This window comes from Hyperolius riggenbachi, chromosome 4, assembly GCF_040937935.1.
Source record: "Hyperolius riggenbachi isolate aHypRig1 chromosome 4, aHypRig1.pri, whole genome shotgun sequence".
NCBI lineage: Eukaryota > Metazoa > Chordata > Amphibia > Anura > Hyperoliidae > Hyperolius > Hyperolius riggenbachi.
Window position 1 is genome coordinate 174,948,726 of NC_090649.1, and position 17,169 is coordinate 174,965,894.

The following is a 17,169-nucleotide window of genomic DNA, read 5'->3' on the forward strand; positions in this document are numbered from 1 at the left end:
GGCTATCGTCTTGTGGGTATGAACCTTTAGTCAATAAACTGTTTGATTTGATATGTTGGGGTCAGTAGATCGTCAGAATATTCAATTAAAGTAATTGAATCTGTCAAAAGAAAAAAATGGTACCGTATATGTCCCTAGTGGGGCTTTTATTTGATAATTTAAGTGATAGGTCACTTCATTGTCTGGTAAAGTTGCAAAGTACTTAAGGGCCCGTTCACACCTGAGCGGGAATCGCACGATTCCCGCTCACGGCAAACCGCTAGCGGTTCTGCAAGAACCGCTACACAATGTAGCGAGTGGCAGTGTTCTCACTGCCGCGGTTGCGGTTGGCGATAACTGCAACCGCGCTGCATGCAGCGGTTTGCCGGCGACGAGCGTTCCGCGATTTGCGATCGTGATTAGCGTGCATAGCATGCTAATCGCGATTGCTCCAAAACCGTCGCAGTGTCCAGTGATTTTTCCGCGCTAATCGCGGGAAAATCACTCCCGCAAAACGCCGGCGGTAATCGCCGGCGTTCTGCGGTTCTAAGTGTGAACGGGCCCAATGTTATGTGCACTCATTTTTTTATTTAAGAAGCCTATATGTCTGAGCCGCTGATTAGACTTAAATTGTGCTATTGGCAAATTTTGCTTTAAAATGCATTATGCTTCATACACACTTGAGATAAAAGTCTTTGGAAAACGCAAGATCACAGACCAATTTTACCCCCTTCCATGTAGTATGAGAGCCATACCTACACAGTCTATTCTATGGAGCTGCACTCCACATCAGATAAAATCTTTGCAAGATGCTGCACACAAAGATGCCCGTACACATTCAAAAGATCTATTCCTGCAAAATATCCATTCCTGCAAAATGCATTCATAGTCTATGAGATCTGCAGATCCTCATACACACTTGGTTTAACAGACTTCGTCTGCATATCTGGCAATCATCTGCAGATCTGAAGATCCATCCTGGTGGATCTGATCTGCAGATGATTGTCTGTTAAATCAAGTGTGTATGAGGATCTGCAGATCTCATAGACTATGAATGCATTTTAGCAGGAATGGATCTTTTGCAGGAACAGATCTTTTGCAGATAATGATCTTTTGTGTCTGTACAGCATCTGTGTGTGCAGCATCTTGCAAAGATTTCTGTCTGATGGGGAGTGCAGCTCCATAGAATAGACTGTGTAGGTATGGCTCTCATACTACATGGAAGGGGGTAAAAGTGGTCTGTGATCTTGCATTTTCCAAAGACTTTTATCTCAAGTGTGTATGAAGCATGAGTATCGGCAAAGACAGTCCAAAATTTGCATTTGTTAATTTGAATTACATAACTGACTACACCATGTAAACAGGGCATATGTAGATGTTATGTTATTTCACCTGCTATCTATGATTATTGTTGGAAATGGCTTTATGTATAAATATGTTCAAAAAGGCAAATATTGACTTTTTCCCACAGTTGTAGATCGTAATGATCTCTCTTTATCTGCTGGTAAATATTTATCTAGGCTGTAGTACCATTGTGCACTTATGCTGATCATAAATGAACATATTTATATGCAAACCATTCTCCTGTCATAATATTTGATAATATGGATACCGGGCGTTACAAACGAGTTTTCAGTCAGGTAAAGCTATATGCACACCAGATATACAATATGTTTGAAACATCCACTGAATGACAGATATCGCCATATAGGACGACAATTGTTATAAAAAAAATATAGCCAAGCGATGTTAAATGGCGAGTGACCGTTCAATCCAACTGGTGTATAAATTCAGACGACTATTGGGCAGGTATAATGCAGTCGGCCGAGTGTGTACAATGTCATTCAAATTACATTGTTTCACAGCATGCACGCATGTAGTGTGGCATGTCACTTGCACTTGCCCGCCGTTTTCGAAGGACATAACCGTTTAGAATATCAGTGTGTACAAATAATGTGTATGAAACTCATTATTATTTCTTTTTGCCAGGTGATGTGATATATGAGGGATGTCACTTGTTTGTGTTGCTGACCTCAATCTTGTCGCTTGTTTGTGTTGCTGACCTCAAGGTCTGTATACAAACCTTAAAGAGGAACTTCAGCCTAAACAAACATACTGTCATTAAGTCACATTAGTTATGTTAATTAAAATAGATAGGTAATATAATCTCTTACCCACACTGTTTTAAAAGAACAGGCAAATGTTTGATTTCATGATGGCAGCCATCTTTTTGGTTAAAGGAGGTGACAGGGAGCGTGAGACACAGTTCCAACTGTATTGTGTCCTGAGCACTTCTCCCAGTTGCTAGTCAACGTGAATAACAACATAGGAAATCCCATCATGCTCTGCACAGCATCAGGGGAAAAAAAGCCCGGGCTTTTTTTCCTTGATGGGTGGAGCTTAGGTAAAAATGCAGCTAAAAATGATGCTTTGGTAAGAAAAAAAAAGTTCTTATGCTGTGAAACTGTTAAAGAAACACCAAGCCTTTTCAGCTGAGTAGATTTCTAGTCCGGAGGTTCACTTTAACTCTTGAATCAGTTCTCTGAAATATTTTGACAACAGGGAAACATTCCTTCTAAAGGTGGCCTCCCACAATTCAATTTTTTAATGTTTCTTTTTAATTCAAGAATTACAATCAGTTTTTCTGAGTGATTGTAACACTTATGAAAAAATGAAAAAAAAATGCTTGGGTCTATACATTAAGAAATTTACAATCTACCCTACCCCAGGAGAACGGACAGTGTCCATTTTCACTATGCTGGTCCCTGCATGCAAAACGCAATGACCTGTCCCGTGGATTCAGTTCTTCCTCCGCTAGTAACCACAGCTTTGTTCACTGCAGGGTAGAAGCTGTTATACCGGAGCCTGGCAGAAGCGAGGGGCTCCCCATTGTATCGCAAAAGACCAATGGGAATCCTCCTTAGCAACAGGGTGGATTCTCATTGGTAAATGGTAGAGCAATAAAAATCCTCCCTTCTTACTTAGGGATAACTGGTTTATTGTAAACCAATGGTGATCTCCATGGTACTGCTGGCTTCTGGACAGAGTGGCACGGTCAGCAGTGGCGGCGGATGGTGGTGGGCACAGCGGAAGCAAAACTGTAGGTAATGTGAACAACGGTGTGGACATGCGATGGAGCGCAGCGCATCCTGAGCGGATGTGATTTACCTCTTTGTTTTGTATCCACTCTACTGAGAACTGATCCAAAGGTGCCTTCTTAAAAGACCACTACCCCGAAAAAATAGGCAGTTAAAGTCTGACAGAACCAACAGGTTTTGGGTCAGTCCATCTCCTCATGGGGGTTTCTCGGGGTTTTCTTTGTTTTCAACAGTATTTCCTGAACAGCAGTTTAACTGCCAAAATAGTAAGATACCAGCCAGCCTCCCTAATCACTTGCACACTATTATGTCAGTTAGACTTTGCAACTGCTGTTGAAAACAAAGTAAACCCTGAGAATTCCCCATGAGGAAATGGACTGGCCCAAAACCTGGTGGTTCGGCCTGCTTTTTTCGCGATAGTGGTCCTTTAAGTAGAGTTATTAAATATCTGGGCATAGAGTGAAAGATGGCTACCATGACTCCTATGAAATGAAAAACTCTGTCTTGGTCTTTAGCACTAGTCTTGTAACTGTGAAGGCAACCTAAAGGTGGCCATACACACACAGATTGCCAACCGATATGGCACAAATATTGATCTGTCTCAGATCTGAGCCTGATCAGAGGGGCATCTATTCCTACCACACATCTATTTTTATGTATAGATTTCATTATAAAATCTCTAGAAAATACAGTGGAACCGCAGTGTTGCCCTGCTGACTGCTGTGTAGCGCTGTGCCCCTTTCAACTACCCCTGCTCCTCCTCACCCAGATCAATCAATATTTTCCATCCAATAGGTAACTTCCATCGATTTTTGACAGAAAGCGGCCAAAATTAAAAATGTGACATGCTATAGAATTCAGGCGTCTCAGGATTGGAAGCTGGCACAATCTGATTTTGGATGGAGCTTTGTCTCAGTTGTGAGTTTTGTTTCCTGTAATTTCACCCATTAATGCAAAGATTTTTTACTATTGGCTTGATTTATCAAGTATTTTCTTAAGGTGCCCATTAACAGTACAAATTTTCACTAAATGCAATCTTTCAATGCGATTTTAAACGATCGTACATAATTGGAAGGCTATTATCGATTGTTCATTTACTGAACGATTCTTTCTTCAAATTTGATCATAAAATCCAACTTTCAGTTCGATTTTATCCTGTTTAGCACTAGCAGTCGAGTAAAGCATCGGTCCTTATTGATTGCTTTCATAAATGACAAATTTTCTATACAATTCCACCGTAAAAAATCACATTGAAAGATCGCATTTGGTGAAAAAATTGTATTGTTAATGGGCACCTTTAGAAATGCTTTTTATAATTTGAAATTATTTCACTAGCTGTCCCTCAGAGGAGCTCACAGTCTCATAGTCTTGCGTCCCAATTATAGTCTAAGGACAATTTGAGGGTAAAACTGGACTGCCCAGATAAAACTGACAAAACACGGATACCATGCAGACTGCACACAGATACAGTAGTGAATTTCACCCAGGACTCTAGTGCTGCAGTGTGAGAGGGCTTAAAGTGGACCTAAATTCTTGCACAGGACACAAGGAAAACATAACAGAAATGCACCCTGTATGTATTTAAAGTGAACCTGAAGAGAGGAAAATTATGTACAATAAACAAATGACGTAGCTGCAAATGAATATTCTATACTAACCTCACTGTCAGTTCCTCTCAGAAGCTCATCATTTTCTTCTTACAGTGATCACTTCCAGTTCTGACAATATTTTGTCAGAACTGAAATATATCAGTTGCTGTCAGTTATATATCAGCAGCTGTCAGTTACAACTGAATGTGCAAGGTAATGTCCATGTTTCCCTATGGCTCAAGTGGGTGATATTACAGTTTAACAGTGTGCTGATCAGGAAGCTGTTAGGGGGTAATAGCCATTTTTAAAATGGAGGACGGAGAAATCCATTGATCACAGTGGACAAATGGGACTCAGGAGAGGAGAAAGAGATTGAGTAGTAGACTACACATGAGGTAAGTATGACCTCTGTATGGTTATTTTGACTTTTAATATTCAGTTCAGTTTCTCTTTAAAGAGTTTAACCTGTGTAATTCCCCCTCATGTGTGTCTAATAACTAGTTGTAATTTGATCTCATGTCTCATGATTACCTGTGGCAGATAAGCCCATTTGAAAGTACAGCTGTAAACAATATGACTGCTTGCATGAATCAGAAGGTAAAAACTGTGCATATTTATTTTAGGATTTGTATCAGCTGTAACAAGAGGAATGTTTTTTGTTTAAAAGTTATTATGCTGTTGTGTATACTTTAGAGCATAGAGGAGTTCTGAGTTCAGGTCCACTTTAAAAGCAAGATAAGTCCGCCTAGTTAGTTTTATTAAAGCATGAAACCACTGGTGACAGACAGGCTGCGAGAGTGCTGCCCAATACACCATCATGCTTGATTTGAAATGTTATTAGTTTTGCAGGTGATGATTAACGTTTCATACAAACAAGTATTAACAAGTAATTGCACGGAACAATGTTTAAACAAATCTCGATCAGTCTTATATAACACTTGAGATTGTGCATAATATACTGTTTTTGTACTGTGTGTTTTTTGTTTACACTCTGACCAGCCTTGCAGTGATCTGTGTCTGGAGCCGTGGCTTTTTTTAAATGCATATGTTAAAGAGGAACTGTAGTCAAAATAACACTGGTTAAAATTGCTTATATTTTTCTTACAATTTTAATTGATAAATGATTTTGTTAGTGTTTGCCCATTGTAAAATCTTTCATCTACCTGAATTACTTTTTGAACTGTATTACAGGCAGTGACCTCTTTAGCACTGGCAGGTGATCTCTGCGACATGTTTGTTTACTGAGAGTGCTAAAGCCAGTAGAGAATATTACTGGTCTCCCAGGAAACAGCCTCAGTGGGAGGGCGGGGCTACAGACCAATATACAATAATATAAAGCTATAGAGCTTATAGGAAGTGTTTCTGAAACCAAGTAATTTAATGTAAAGGTGTGTATCTTGAGTTATTTACTGCATTCTACTAAACTAATCTATGGACTAATTTATCCCTGTGCTCCTGAATGAGAGCCTATACAGGCACATCATTGCTCAATCCAGCCACAATAGTGATGACCATTAGTGTCTGCACATCGCTTTATGGCTTGCATAAGTGGGATCAGCTGCAGTCTTCATAATATGGATAAATAGAGGTTGTTCTGTGCCGGTGTGTATTGATTGGGTTTAGTTAATATTTGCATGAAAAATGTTCACTTTTGTGGCGTAACACGATGTGTTCCTTCTCCCCAGAGACATCATGATCACACATTTTGACCCCAGCATCACCTTCGATGGACTGTGTAATGAGGTGCGAGACATGTGTTCCTTTGACGACGAGCAGCTCTTCACAATGAAGTGGATTGATGAAGAAGGTAAGTAATCTGCAGACAGTTATGATGGAGTTTGGAGACCGGAGACCGCAGTGCTGTGCATTACTTGCATATTACCGTACATCATCAACAGATCACATGTTTCATGTATTTACAGTGGGTTTGAAAAGGATTTTACCGTATGAAGCATGCTACCATACTTCATTTGCACATTTTTAAATTGTGTTTCTGATTTGTTTGCAAATTGTAACATAGGCAAAGAGAAACTGTAAACACCTGACATGAGCTTTTATCCAACAACTGTATCACCCAATGGGAAGACGTTCAATTTAGATACTGAAACAACCAAACAAATTTCATGAATACTGTATATGTATATTTTTCGCTTGAATTTAAAAAAGATAGACCTGGTTGCAGCCAGCCTTCTTAAATTACAACTGAAGTGCAAGGAATGTGCAGGCTGCTATATTTATTTTCTTTCAAACAATACCAGTTGCCTGGCCATCCTGCTGATCTTTCATGTATCAGTACTGTCTGAATCACCCACCTGAAATAAGCATGCAGCTAATCCAGTCAGACTTCAGTCGGGAATCTGCGTTGCTTTTTCAGGGTCTATGATTAAAGTTATTAGAGGCAGAGTATCAGCAGTGCAGCCAGTAAATTTGTATTAAATGTTAATGTTTAAAAGGAAATAAATATTTCCGCTTCCATAACCCCCTAACTTATTTCCAAACCCACAATATAGACATTGAGTCTTTCCATAGTCACCACAGAGCTCTATACAGCATGTTTATCCAGTTCAGTCTATCTGGATGACTAAAGTCGTCCAGATAGACACCTCTGAAGTTTTTCTGTTAGCGTCCAGTGTTAGAGGCGGGTGCGTGCGCATGTCCGCGCAACCCCCACTATTATCCGGAGGCTTTTCTGTAGCGGTGATTGGGGAAGGGAACCTAGGGCTCCTGAACCAATCGCAGTGCCTGAAGTGAGTGGACATGACCCCGATCAGGGGCCATGTCCATTCAGAAAGATGGAACAAAGGAAAAGTTGGACCATCTAGTGGTGAAAAGTTAAATTACACACACACACACACACACACACACACACACACACACACACACACACACACACACACACACACACACACACACACACACACAACGGCCGACCTTACACACGCCCGATTTGACGTCCAAACGACCGGTCGTTTAGAAAAATCTGACGTGTGTATGTATCTTTAGACACTCATCTCACTAGATTGCATGCTTGCCATCTTTCGCAAACACTAAGGGCCCTTTTCCACTAGAGCGTTTGCGATTGCTGAACCGCAAATCGCTAGTGATTTTAAAATCGCTACGGTTTGCTAAATAACAGGAATCGTGGCAGGTAATTTCCACTACCGCAATTTGCTTTTTACTAAATCGCGATCGCGCCGCGGAATGATTTTTGCAGCGATTTTGCTATGCAGTATATAGCATGGTAAAATCGCGATTGCAAACGTCGGGAAATCGACGGGAAATTTTGGACTTTTGCTGAATCGCAATCGCTGGTGTTTAGCGCGAACTCTAGCGATTGCTAGTGGAAAAGGGCCCTAACTGAGGGGTGTTTGTAGGACAGGAGATGAGAGGAAATGTTTCCAGAGGAGGACAGAGTTGACAACAACAAACTGTAAGAAGTTCCAGTTGTTCCTGATATGTCCAAAACTAAAAGCATTTTGGCTGAAGTTTGGATGTGTTATTTATCAGCTTTTTGCACATTAATGCAGTAAAAAAAAAGAGCATCCCCTGAAGGAAACCACAATACAGTCCAAGGCTTATTTCATCTTTACCTACATTCCTGCAAAAGCCATTATTTGGTAACTGATTCACTACAGCCCAGATTGGGTTCATTATTATGCAGCTCTGTGTGTTGTGGAAGGAGCTGTCTCTCTGTGTTAGGCTAATATATACAGAGAAAGGTGAAGCACTTGCATAGAAGGCTGCTGTTTGTTCGTCCTCGTCTTGCTCCATCTGGCTTTAGTCAGTGTTTGTGTCAGTTTGTTGTTGTGTGCACCTTTTTCCCAAGAATTCCAGCTGTCCCATCTGCCCACATCTCACATTTATTATTAATAGCGTGTTGTTTCCTGGTGTGATAAACGCATTAATCACCAAAAAAGGCTTTGTGAACAATACACTTTGTTCACCATAGGAAACAGTCTGGCTTTGGATGCTTATCTCGATGGGAGTGACTATGTATTTCTGCATACATTAATGTTGCCAGCAGTCCCTTGTTAGCAGGGACTTTCCTTATTTAATGGTAAATCATGTCCTATTCTCCTCCGCCCACAGCTATTCAGAAACATCAGCCACAGTTGTGTTTATGCCTCTGTAAGATGCTTAACCAGTGGTGCTCATCCGGATATCCGGGTAACCCGGAAATCCCAACTTTTTTCAGCTATACGACCGGATTCGGATTCCGGATACCTGGGCCCAAATCCGGATAGCTATCTGCAGATATTTGTGTGCAAAACGCGGATATCCGCGGATAGTGCGGATATCCGGATCTGAAATAGTGTAACTAAGGAAATGACGTCCTGGAGACAATCAGAGGGCTCCCAGCAGAAGCCCTAGCAACCAGTCACAGAGGGGATCCCTGGCCAGCCCCACCTGACCTCATTGAGCCAATCTGAGGGCCCCCAGCCTAAACCGTGACACCCAATCACAGAAAGGAACACTGGCCAGCCCCCCTGTATAATAAGGAGGGTTGCCATGATGGGACATATCGTCTTAGCTTGCTGAATGCTCACTGAGAGACATGCTCCAGTGCTGGTGGCCTAGCAAGGGCTGTACACAGTTATAAACCTAAAGCTGTTCAGTGATTAACCCCTTCATTACTATCACTACACTATTGTTACATCGTTAATTAGCTTGATTGATGTCATAGTGTGACAGTCAGTGTGTGCTCCAGTGCTGCTGGCCTAGCAGTGATAAACCGAAAGCTGTTAAGAGATTAACCCCTTCACTATCACTACACTATTGTTAAATCATTAATTAGCTTGATGTCATTTGTGTGACAGTCAGTGTGTGCTGCAGGCTATTAGCCCTAGGTATAGGTTAGGTTAGGGATTAGGGTATAGGATCACTGTTATTATGTAGTTAGTACTGCAGTGCTGCAGTCATTGCTAGTAGTTGTTATAGTAGTACTACTGTGTTAGCTTTCTACAGAACTGCTGTGCTGTGAGCAGTGCCAATGTGACAGTTAGTGTGCACTAGTATCTTCTCCTCTGCTGTCTGACTGTCACTCGGGACATGATACTTGGCACGTGTCACATGGCAAGTGACACGTGGCAAGTGCCACGTGACACCTGCTAAGTGCTAATTGCCACATGCCACGTCGGCATGCTCCTGGCACACATTACACCTGCTGCTGCTGCATTGCCCTGCTCCTGCTGCCTGTGCAGCTCCCACAGCCAGGGTGCCACAGTCCACTGATACCACCCATATTTAACCCAAAACACAATTGCTGCGTAATTTTTTGAAGGTGTCTTGGCTGAAAACTGTCATGTACCAGTTGTGCGGTTGGACTTTGAACACAATGTGGGCTGCACGACTGCTGTCTGGAACCTAGGTCTAATGTTAATTGACAGCCATTTTTTTTTTGGGTGGGGGGGGGGGGGGATTTTAGGTCCCCACATCAATTAGTGTTCCCCTTTACAAAATAATAATGCTACATGCAGGGCTGTGGAGTCGGTACAAAAATCTTCCGACTCCTCGGTTTACAAAACTTCCGACTCCGACTCCAGGTACCCAAAATGCCTCCGACTCCTTAGTCTAATACTTACCAGGGCTGTGAATTTTGTCCAAAATTCATCCGACTCCCGACTCCTTACTTTATGAAATCACAACTCTGACTCCGGGTACCTAAAATTGCTCAGTTTTTTCTATCCAGGTATCTGAATTTGCCTGGAAATCCCGGACACTAGGGTCAGATATCCGATTCGGATTAGGATTGGAAAATTTTGAAATCTGATATCCAACCTGGATCGGATATCTGGATATCCGAATCGGATCAGGATTTTGAAAAGGGGTATCCGAGCACCCCTAGTTTTAACCAGTATACTATTAAACCACTCATATCTCTGCACACAGCATTGTCAGTCCACTGTGGATTAATCATTTGAATATCAAGTGTGTTTCTTCAAGAAAAGCCAAGCAGCTATGATCGTGATAAGATAATAATTCTAAATGATTCGCAGGAACATTTTGATTGTCACAATTCCAAGTGGCATATAGCTTGCATTAAATTTGCATGCAAGCTGCAGTTAGCATCAGCTCTAGTGATAAGGTGTGTACAGGCCTTAAACTTGCCATAGTTTTAAATGACCATTTTAGCTATCACTTTGCTGATTATGCAGGGATTTCAATGATGTGAATCTGGCAGACATGCTGCAAGGTGTACAGCCGACTTTCTCATTCGGACGTGCAGCGGTAATGGCAAGCAATATCAGGACGAGCAACGAACGCGGTGAAACTCCCCCATGCTGTCCCCCCTAATGTGAATTGTGTCTCCTCCCACCTCCCCCGGTGCCTGAGGTACTATACAGTACCGTGGTCCATACGCGCATCCCAAGTGATTGTCGGAACAATGTGGGCACATGTGTGACATCACACACACCCACTTGTATGCTGGCAACCAAATGGGGTGCATGTATGAACCAAGGACTTAGCCCTGAGCCAGTGGCAGCCATGGACAGGTAATGTATAGTGCATTGGACGAGGGCACATTGCACATTAAGGGGGCAGCGTTGGTGCAGCGTCACAAGGCCGATTCTGGTTTTGGCATGGAATAGTTCAGGAATCGGCCTGCGGTGTGTGGGCGGCTGACAGATCTCTCAAATCAGATTGGATTAGAGAGAGATTTGTCTCTTGGTTGAATCTGCCCATAATCCCTAAATGTATGGCTACCTGTACACTTTAGATCTCTTGAAGATTGATTTGGACCCAGCCAGGAACCCTCTAGTGTGTGTACAAGAGACACCGTGCCCAACTAAGTTTAGCCTATGATGGGGACACTGGACTGTGACTATGGCAGGGATCAGACTGTATGCTCCTTTTAGGGCCCCTTTACACCATCAGCGTTCATAGGGGAATCATGGTAATGCTTTCACACTGAATGTACTCTGATTTTACCAAAAGGCAATCCCTGAACTTGCTGCATTTTTTTTCTGCGTTGATTGAGGTCAAGGTACAGAAAATCGCATTGCAGTGCGATTTGTTTTTTGATTTGCAGTGGAGACAGTTAGTGACATGACTGTATACTCTACTCTGTAAAGTGCTGAGGAAAATATCAGCTTTATATAAATACCCAATACAGTAATAATGGTGAGTGACTGCGTGGTTTACATGAGAGCAGGCATGAGAGTAGCGTACCTACTAAGGGCTGTTTGTGTCCATTTATTTATTAATAAATCATCAGATAAACTGTTCCACCTGAAGGCCTCTCTGCTTGTTATCACTGATTACAAGTCAGCAAGTCCTTTCAGCAGTGTTTTCTAGTTGTTCTTTTTTTCCCTTCTCACTACATTTTACAGATCAGAAAAAAAGCCTGGAGAAAGTGTGATGTTCATTTGCAGTGTGATCACCTGTATCAGCCAGCCTCCCCCAGGCCTGTGTGGCTTCTATCATGTGTGAGAGCGCTGTGTCAGGTGCTTGTGCTCTCCCAGGCATTAACACTTCACTGTGACCCAGCTCTGACATCAGCTATAGACAGCTCTGGTGGCGCTAATGGCACTGGGCTGTGACTGCAGGCATGTGACATCTTTTACATGGCATTTGTTGGAGTGTTACCCTTCTTATTAGGCCCTCTTTGTTTTATCTGCTAATTTGTGTGTCATTTTCCACATGCCAGTCACAGGTTTAATGCCTTGACAAATGTATGTGCTGTTTACTGTATGTTAAAGGGATCTTGCCTTGTCAGTTCCTATCTCCATATACTGTAATGATTGGCACATCATAGTGCATAGCGTGCCTTCTAGCAAGGCTAACCTAAGCATAGTTATATATTCTAAAGCATATTTCCCCAGGGTAACCAGCAGGATGGTGCTTGTTAAAATCTGATTCACAGATAAATTGTAATTGCAAAAAAAACATAATTATAAAGTGACAATAAGCATCATCTGCACCATACCTGATACAAGATAAGGGAATTCTTTAAAACAGGCAGGAATATAGAGTTTCATTGCTTCTCGTGATACCTGACCTGACTGTCATTTTCTATAGAAATGTATGCTTTATCATAAGCCATAAAGAGAGAAGCAGTGTCCATATTACTCATAAGAGCCCATTGTCAAATATTCGTAAAATAAGACCTCCATTTTATATCAGTATTGCAAATTACATAGAACCCTGCAAATAAATGTCAATTGTGTATGTTAATTTCTAAAAGGTCTTGTCAGAGACTGGCATGACTGGGAAAAAGGTGTGTGTGTGTGTGTATGTGTGTGTATGTGTGTGTATGTGTGTGTATGTGTGTGTGTGTGTGTGTGTGTGTGTGTGTGTCTGTCTGTCCAGACCGAAACCGGAGCCACGGACACAAATGTTAAAAATGGCGTCCCGTCTTCACCCACTTCAAAAACGGATCTGTGGGGGATCTGCTTTTAAAAACTGAAAGGAGGGTCTGCATTTGCAAGGGTTTTCACGGACCCCGGATACACAGAGGGGTAGGGCAAGGTAATAGGAAAATGGATCTACCTCTTCACAGACTACTTTGCATACAAAAGGGAGGGAGATCTGGATTGCCATGCTGGAGGGGGTAGCAGCCAGGAAGGGGGCCAGCGGGCACAGCGGTGGGAAGGGGGGGTCGGACCCCCTTCCGCTCCCCCTCCAGCCTGTGGCGAGCGGGGAACTTGCTTACCTCCTTGTTCCACCGCTCCCCACGTCACTTCATGCAATGCCACCCACTGAAGTACAGAGGGCGGCATTGCAGGAAGTGACGAGTGAGCGGTGGAACTCCAGGAAGTGAGGGAGTTTCTCCCACACCGCATGCAACAATTTGTAGTTGTAGAGTAGAATCATGTGTCAGATGACACCAAATTGTTCTGTACAAACCTGTATTGAGCTACAGATTCGGCATGAGCTGTGTAGCTGCCATCTTTATCATTGTTCTTACCAAAATGTTGCATTTGGAGTTCATGGAAAGGAGTTCCTGTTTTTCTTTAACGCACCACTTAGACATATAAGATTTCTATTTCTCCAGATTAAAATGCATCGTTCAGAAAGTAAATCTTCCAAAAAACATTGCGTTTTCCCAGTATTAGTATCTCTTAGGGTAGGAACACGCTAGGCAGAATCGCATATGCGTTTCACATAGCACATAGTGGAAAACGCATATGTGATTCTGCCTAGTGTGTTCCTACCCTGAATGGGGGATCTCCAAAGTTACCTTTTATTCACTTTTTTTGCACTCCTTGGAAAGGACCTATACAGAGATGCCAGTTAGCCTGGCTTTTTGCATACATAATATTCTGGCAGTTGGACATCCAGGAAGTGCTTAAAAAAATAAAAAAAAATATCGTAAGAATCTCCTTAGGAGATGGACTACATAAAAACCTGTCTGTAAGCGGTTCAGCACTGTAAGACAAGACTAAAAGGAAAAATAATAATTTGCAGTGTTTTTACTCTAGGACTCTTACAGTTTACAGATTTTTCTTAGTGGTCCTTTTAATCCTCATAAACTCCAGTAAATGGGAAGTCCCTTTTCTGGCATTTGTGATTAACCATGCCTGTGTTTCTCCATGATTATTCCTTTATTTTCCAGTTGTTTAGTGAGGCTTCCTGTAATAGTAATGGGCCTATCAAATTCCTTGGGATGTTAGTAGGAGCAATGCTAGCAAATGAAGGGACGGAACTCATCACGATTGTAAGGGAACTTTGCTGTATGCTTGTTGGTGTTTCCCTCGTGTCAGAGCTCCCAGGGCACTTTGTAAGATACAGAAGCCTGAACGGTAGCACCAGCTCCCATGCTTCACATGTGCAAAGTTTTACAAGTTTTAAACATGGCTGTGGAGTCGGAGCAATTTTGGGTACCTGGAGTTGGGAGTACAAGATTTCATAAACTGAAGAGTAGGAGCTGGAGCCGGATGATTTTTGTACCAAATCTACAGCCCTGGTCTCTGACCCTAGTGTCCGGGATATCTGGGCAAATTCAGATACCCGGATAGAAAAAACGGAGCAATTTTGGGTACCCGGAGTCAGAGTTGTGATTTTATAAAGTAAAGAGTCGGGAGTCGGATGAATTTTGGACAAAATTCACAGCCCTGGTAAGTATAAGACTGAGGAGTCTGACCCATTTTGGGTACCTGGAGTCGGTAGTTTCATAAACTGAGGAGTCGTGGTTGAATGATTTTTATACCATCTCCACAGCCCTGGTTTTAAACTATGGTAAATGCAGGTTGGCTTTAAGAAGTTAATCCAGTGAAACTCCCGAACTCTCATAGCATTGTGTATAAAATGCAGGTAAAACGCCTACGTATTTCTATTCCTGTACTTCTGATATGCTTCTAAGTCTATTCTAAAACGCTCAGGGTTGCTTTTTAAAGTACTGAACTGCAAAATATTGAGGCATTGAGAAAGTTCTGTTGCCTTTGACAGGTCTGCCATGCTTTCATTGTTTCTCTGTCTGTGTTTAATAACAGGAGATCCGTGCACTGTTTCCTCACAGCTGGAGCTAGAAGAAGCTTTCCGGTTATATGAGCTAAATAAAGATTCTGAGCTGCTAATTCACGGTGAGCAGATGCAATATGTATTCCGAGTTACTTTAATCAATACTGAGCAAATGGTTTGCCATACAGAATGATTTCTTCATCTGTTCTAGCTGAAATGTGAATGCTTAGACTTGAGATGTAGTTGCTGCTGAGACAGGGATGTAGACTTGATACTGTAGATTTTTGTAGAGCACAGATTTCTCACAGTGCATATCATGTTGTGTTCACAGTGTTTCCTTGTACCCCCGAGAGGCCTGGAATGCCCTGCGCTGGAGAAGACAGTAAGTATGCCTTGTTTTGATATGTGTTTCACACATAACTAGATCTACAGTGATCACAGGCCTCTATTATTGAAAGAAAACTTTGTACCATTTCAATAAATGCATATTTCAAATAAATATGGCAATAGAAGTGATGGATTTGCTGCACTGTGTTCTCTGTTAGTTCTTTCCCATAGTCAATATCTGCTTCCATTTTATTTCTTTTCTTTTTTTTTGTTTTTATTTGCTTTGTCATATTTTCTATAAAGTCTGTTCTTTTTCAATTAAACTTTTTATTTATAACCCTTTGTTTACAAAAAGTGTTAGTTTTCCAATGCAAAAAATAGTTACAAGGGTAAAACATTTTTATTTTACTCAATGTATGTTGAGCGGATGTTTTGGAGTCATCCACTCTCTTGTCCTGTTCCAGTTGTTGCCTAAATGGGAGCTGCCATGTTGCTTGAGAGGTCAACGTTATGCCGACATACAGAGAGAATTCTCTGTAATCTTTAGCCCATTGAGCTGCCTTACCCAAACCTGTGAACCGAATGAGGCAACCATCGCAACAAAGTAGAATCTGATCACTTTTTTTTTTTTGTAGCAGGAATAAATTAAGGGCTGGTTTAGACAGGAGGTAACCGTGGCGTTTTCAGCAGGTGACAAAATCATTGTCTGAAAGTGAGCAACCATTGTTCCATTCAAATGAATGAAAGCTATTTGCATCCTTTGCATAAATGCTGCGCTAGATCTCATCTTGGATGTTACATCCAAGATGAGATCCAAGTGGTTCCAAGATCCTCTAGGGCTCAGGAACTGGTGTTGAGCGCTTTTCTGCTCGATAGCATGAAAGATTTTAATCAAATAGTCGGCACTACTAAAGGTAATTATAGCTCTTGCATTTATTAACACACCATATTGTTAAAAAATGACAGCACTTCATTGGTGTTTGAGTCAGGGCACACATTTTTTAGTCTTTTTGAGTGCTCCTCTTACTATAAAGCTTGCAGAAATGCATTTAGCATCGGCTAAATGTGCCGCCACCAGTGGTCACAGAGAAACACGTCTGAACCAGCCCTTAGACCCTTCTGTCCTTCGTGGGTTTAATGTAAACAAAAAGTATCTCTAAATCCTAATGATCTAATCACTTCTGTACATTACCTTGTTTTCTGGAGCAAGATGTACTATGAGATGCCATTGATGGAATGCCCCCTCAGTGATGGGAGGTAGAGTAGTAGAGCTGATTTCCTGGAGGTAACAGGAAGCTACATTCCTTGAATGTGTATGTTGTCCAGGGGACATCTCTGTTCATTCACTGATTCACTGAAGGGGTTATTAACATTCTGGGAGAGTATTTTTTGCTAGATTCATCTGGGGATCACAAATCCTGATTTGGCGCATTGCAGAGATGCTCTGATCCTGGTTTGGGCAACTTGCCAGCAAAATTAATTCTAGTGTATTCTGTCAACGTTAATCATGATAATAGTACTTACTGCCTTTCCACATATAGCTAGCCTTGCCAGACAGGTCATTTTAAATATGTATATTTGAGAAAGTGATAAGGATTGTGCAAAATGTGATTGTGTCTGCTGCCCATAGTTCTTAAAGTGGACCTGAACTCAGAACTCCTCTCTGATCTAAAAGATACACAACACCATAATAAACTTTAAAGTGTAACTGTCGGGCATAAAATAAAAAAAATCTATTCTTGATTTTTATCTGGTAAACAAGTAATAATGATGCT

The 17,169-nt window shown here is 41.7% G+C and overlaps 1 protein-coding gene across 7 annotated transcripts in view; it reads left to right on the forward strand.

Moving 5' to 3' along the window:
* Positions 1–17,169, forward strand: part of PRKCI (protein kinase C iota) — a 178,619-nt gene that overhangs the window by 96,657 nt on the left and 64,793 nt on the right. For 4 of the 7 annotated variants that reach the window (XM_068281003.1, XM_068280995.1, XM_068280999.1 and 1 more), the window contains 3 exons: positions 6,352–6,473; positions 15,100–15,189; positions 15,399–15,449. In XM_068281003.1, the coding sequence (XP_068137104.1) occupies positions 6,359–6,473; positions 15,100–15,189; positions 15,399–15,449 (256 nt within the window). In that variant the 5' untranslated portion in view covers positions 6,352–6,358. Of the gene's footprint in view, positions 1–2,028; positions 2,049–5,041; positions 5,062–5,978; positions 6,055–6,351; positions 6,474–15,099; positions 15,190–15,398; positions 15,450–17,169 lie in introns of those variants that run through there. The other 3 variants (XM_068281002.1, XM_068280998.1, XM_068281000.1) reach the window with 3 other exon arrangements.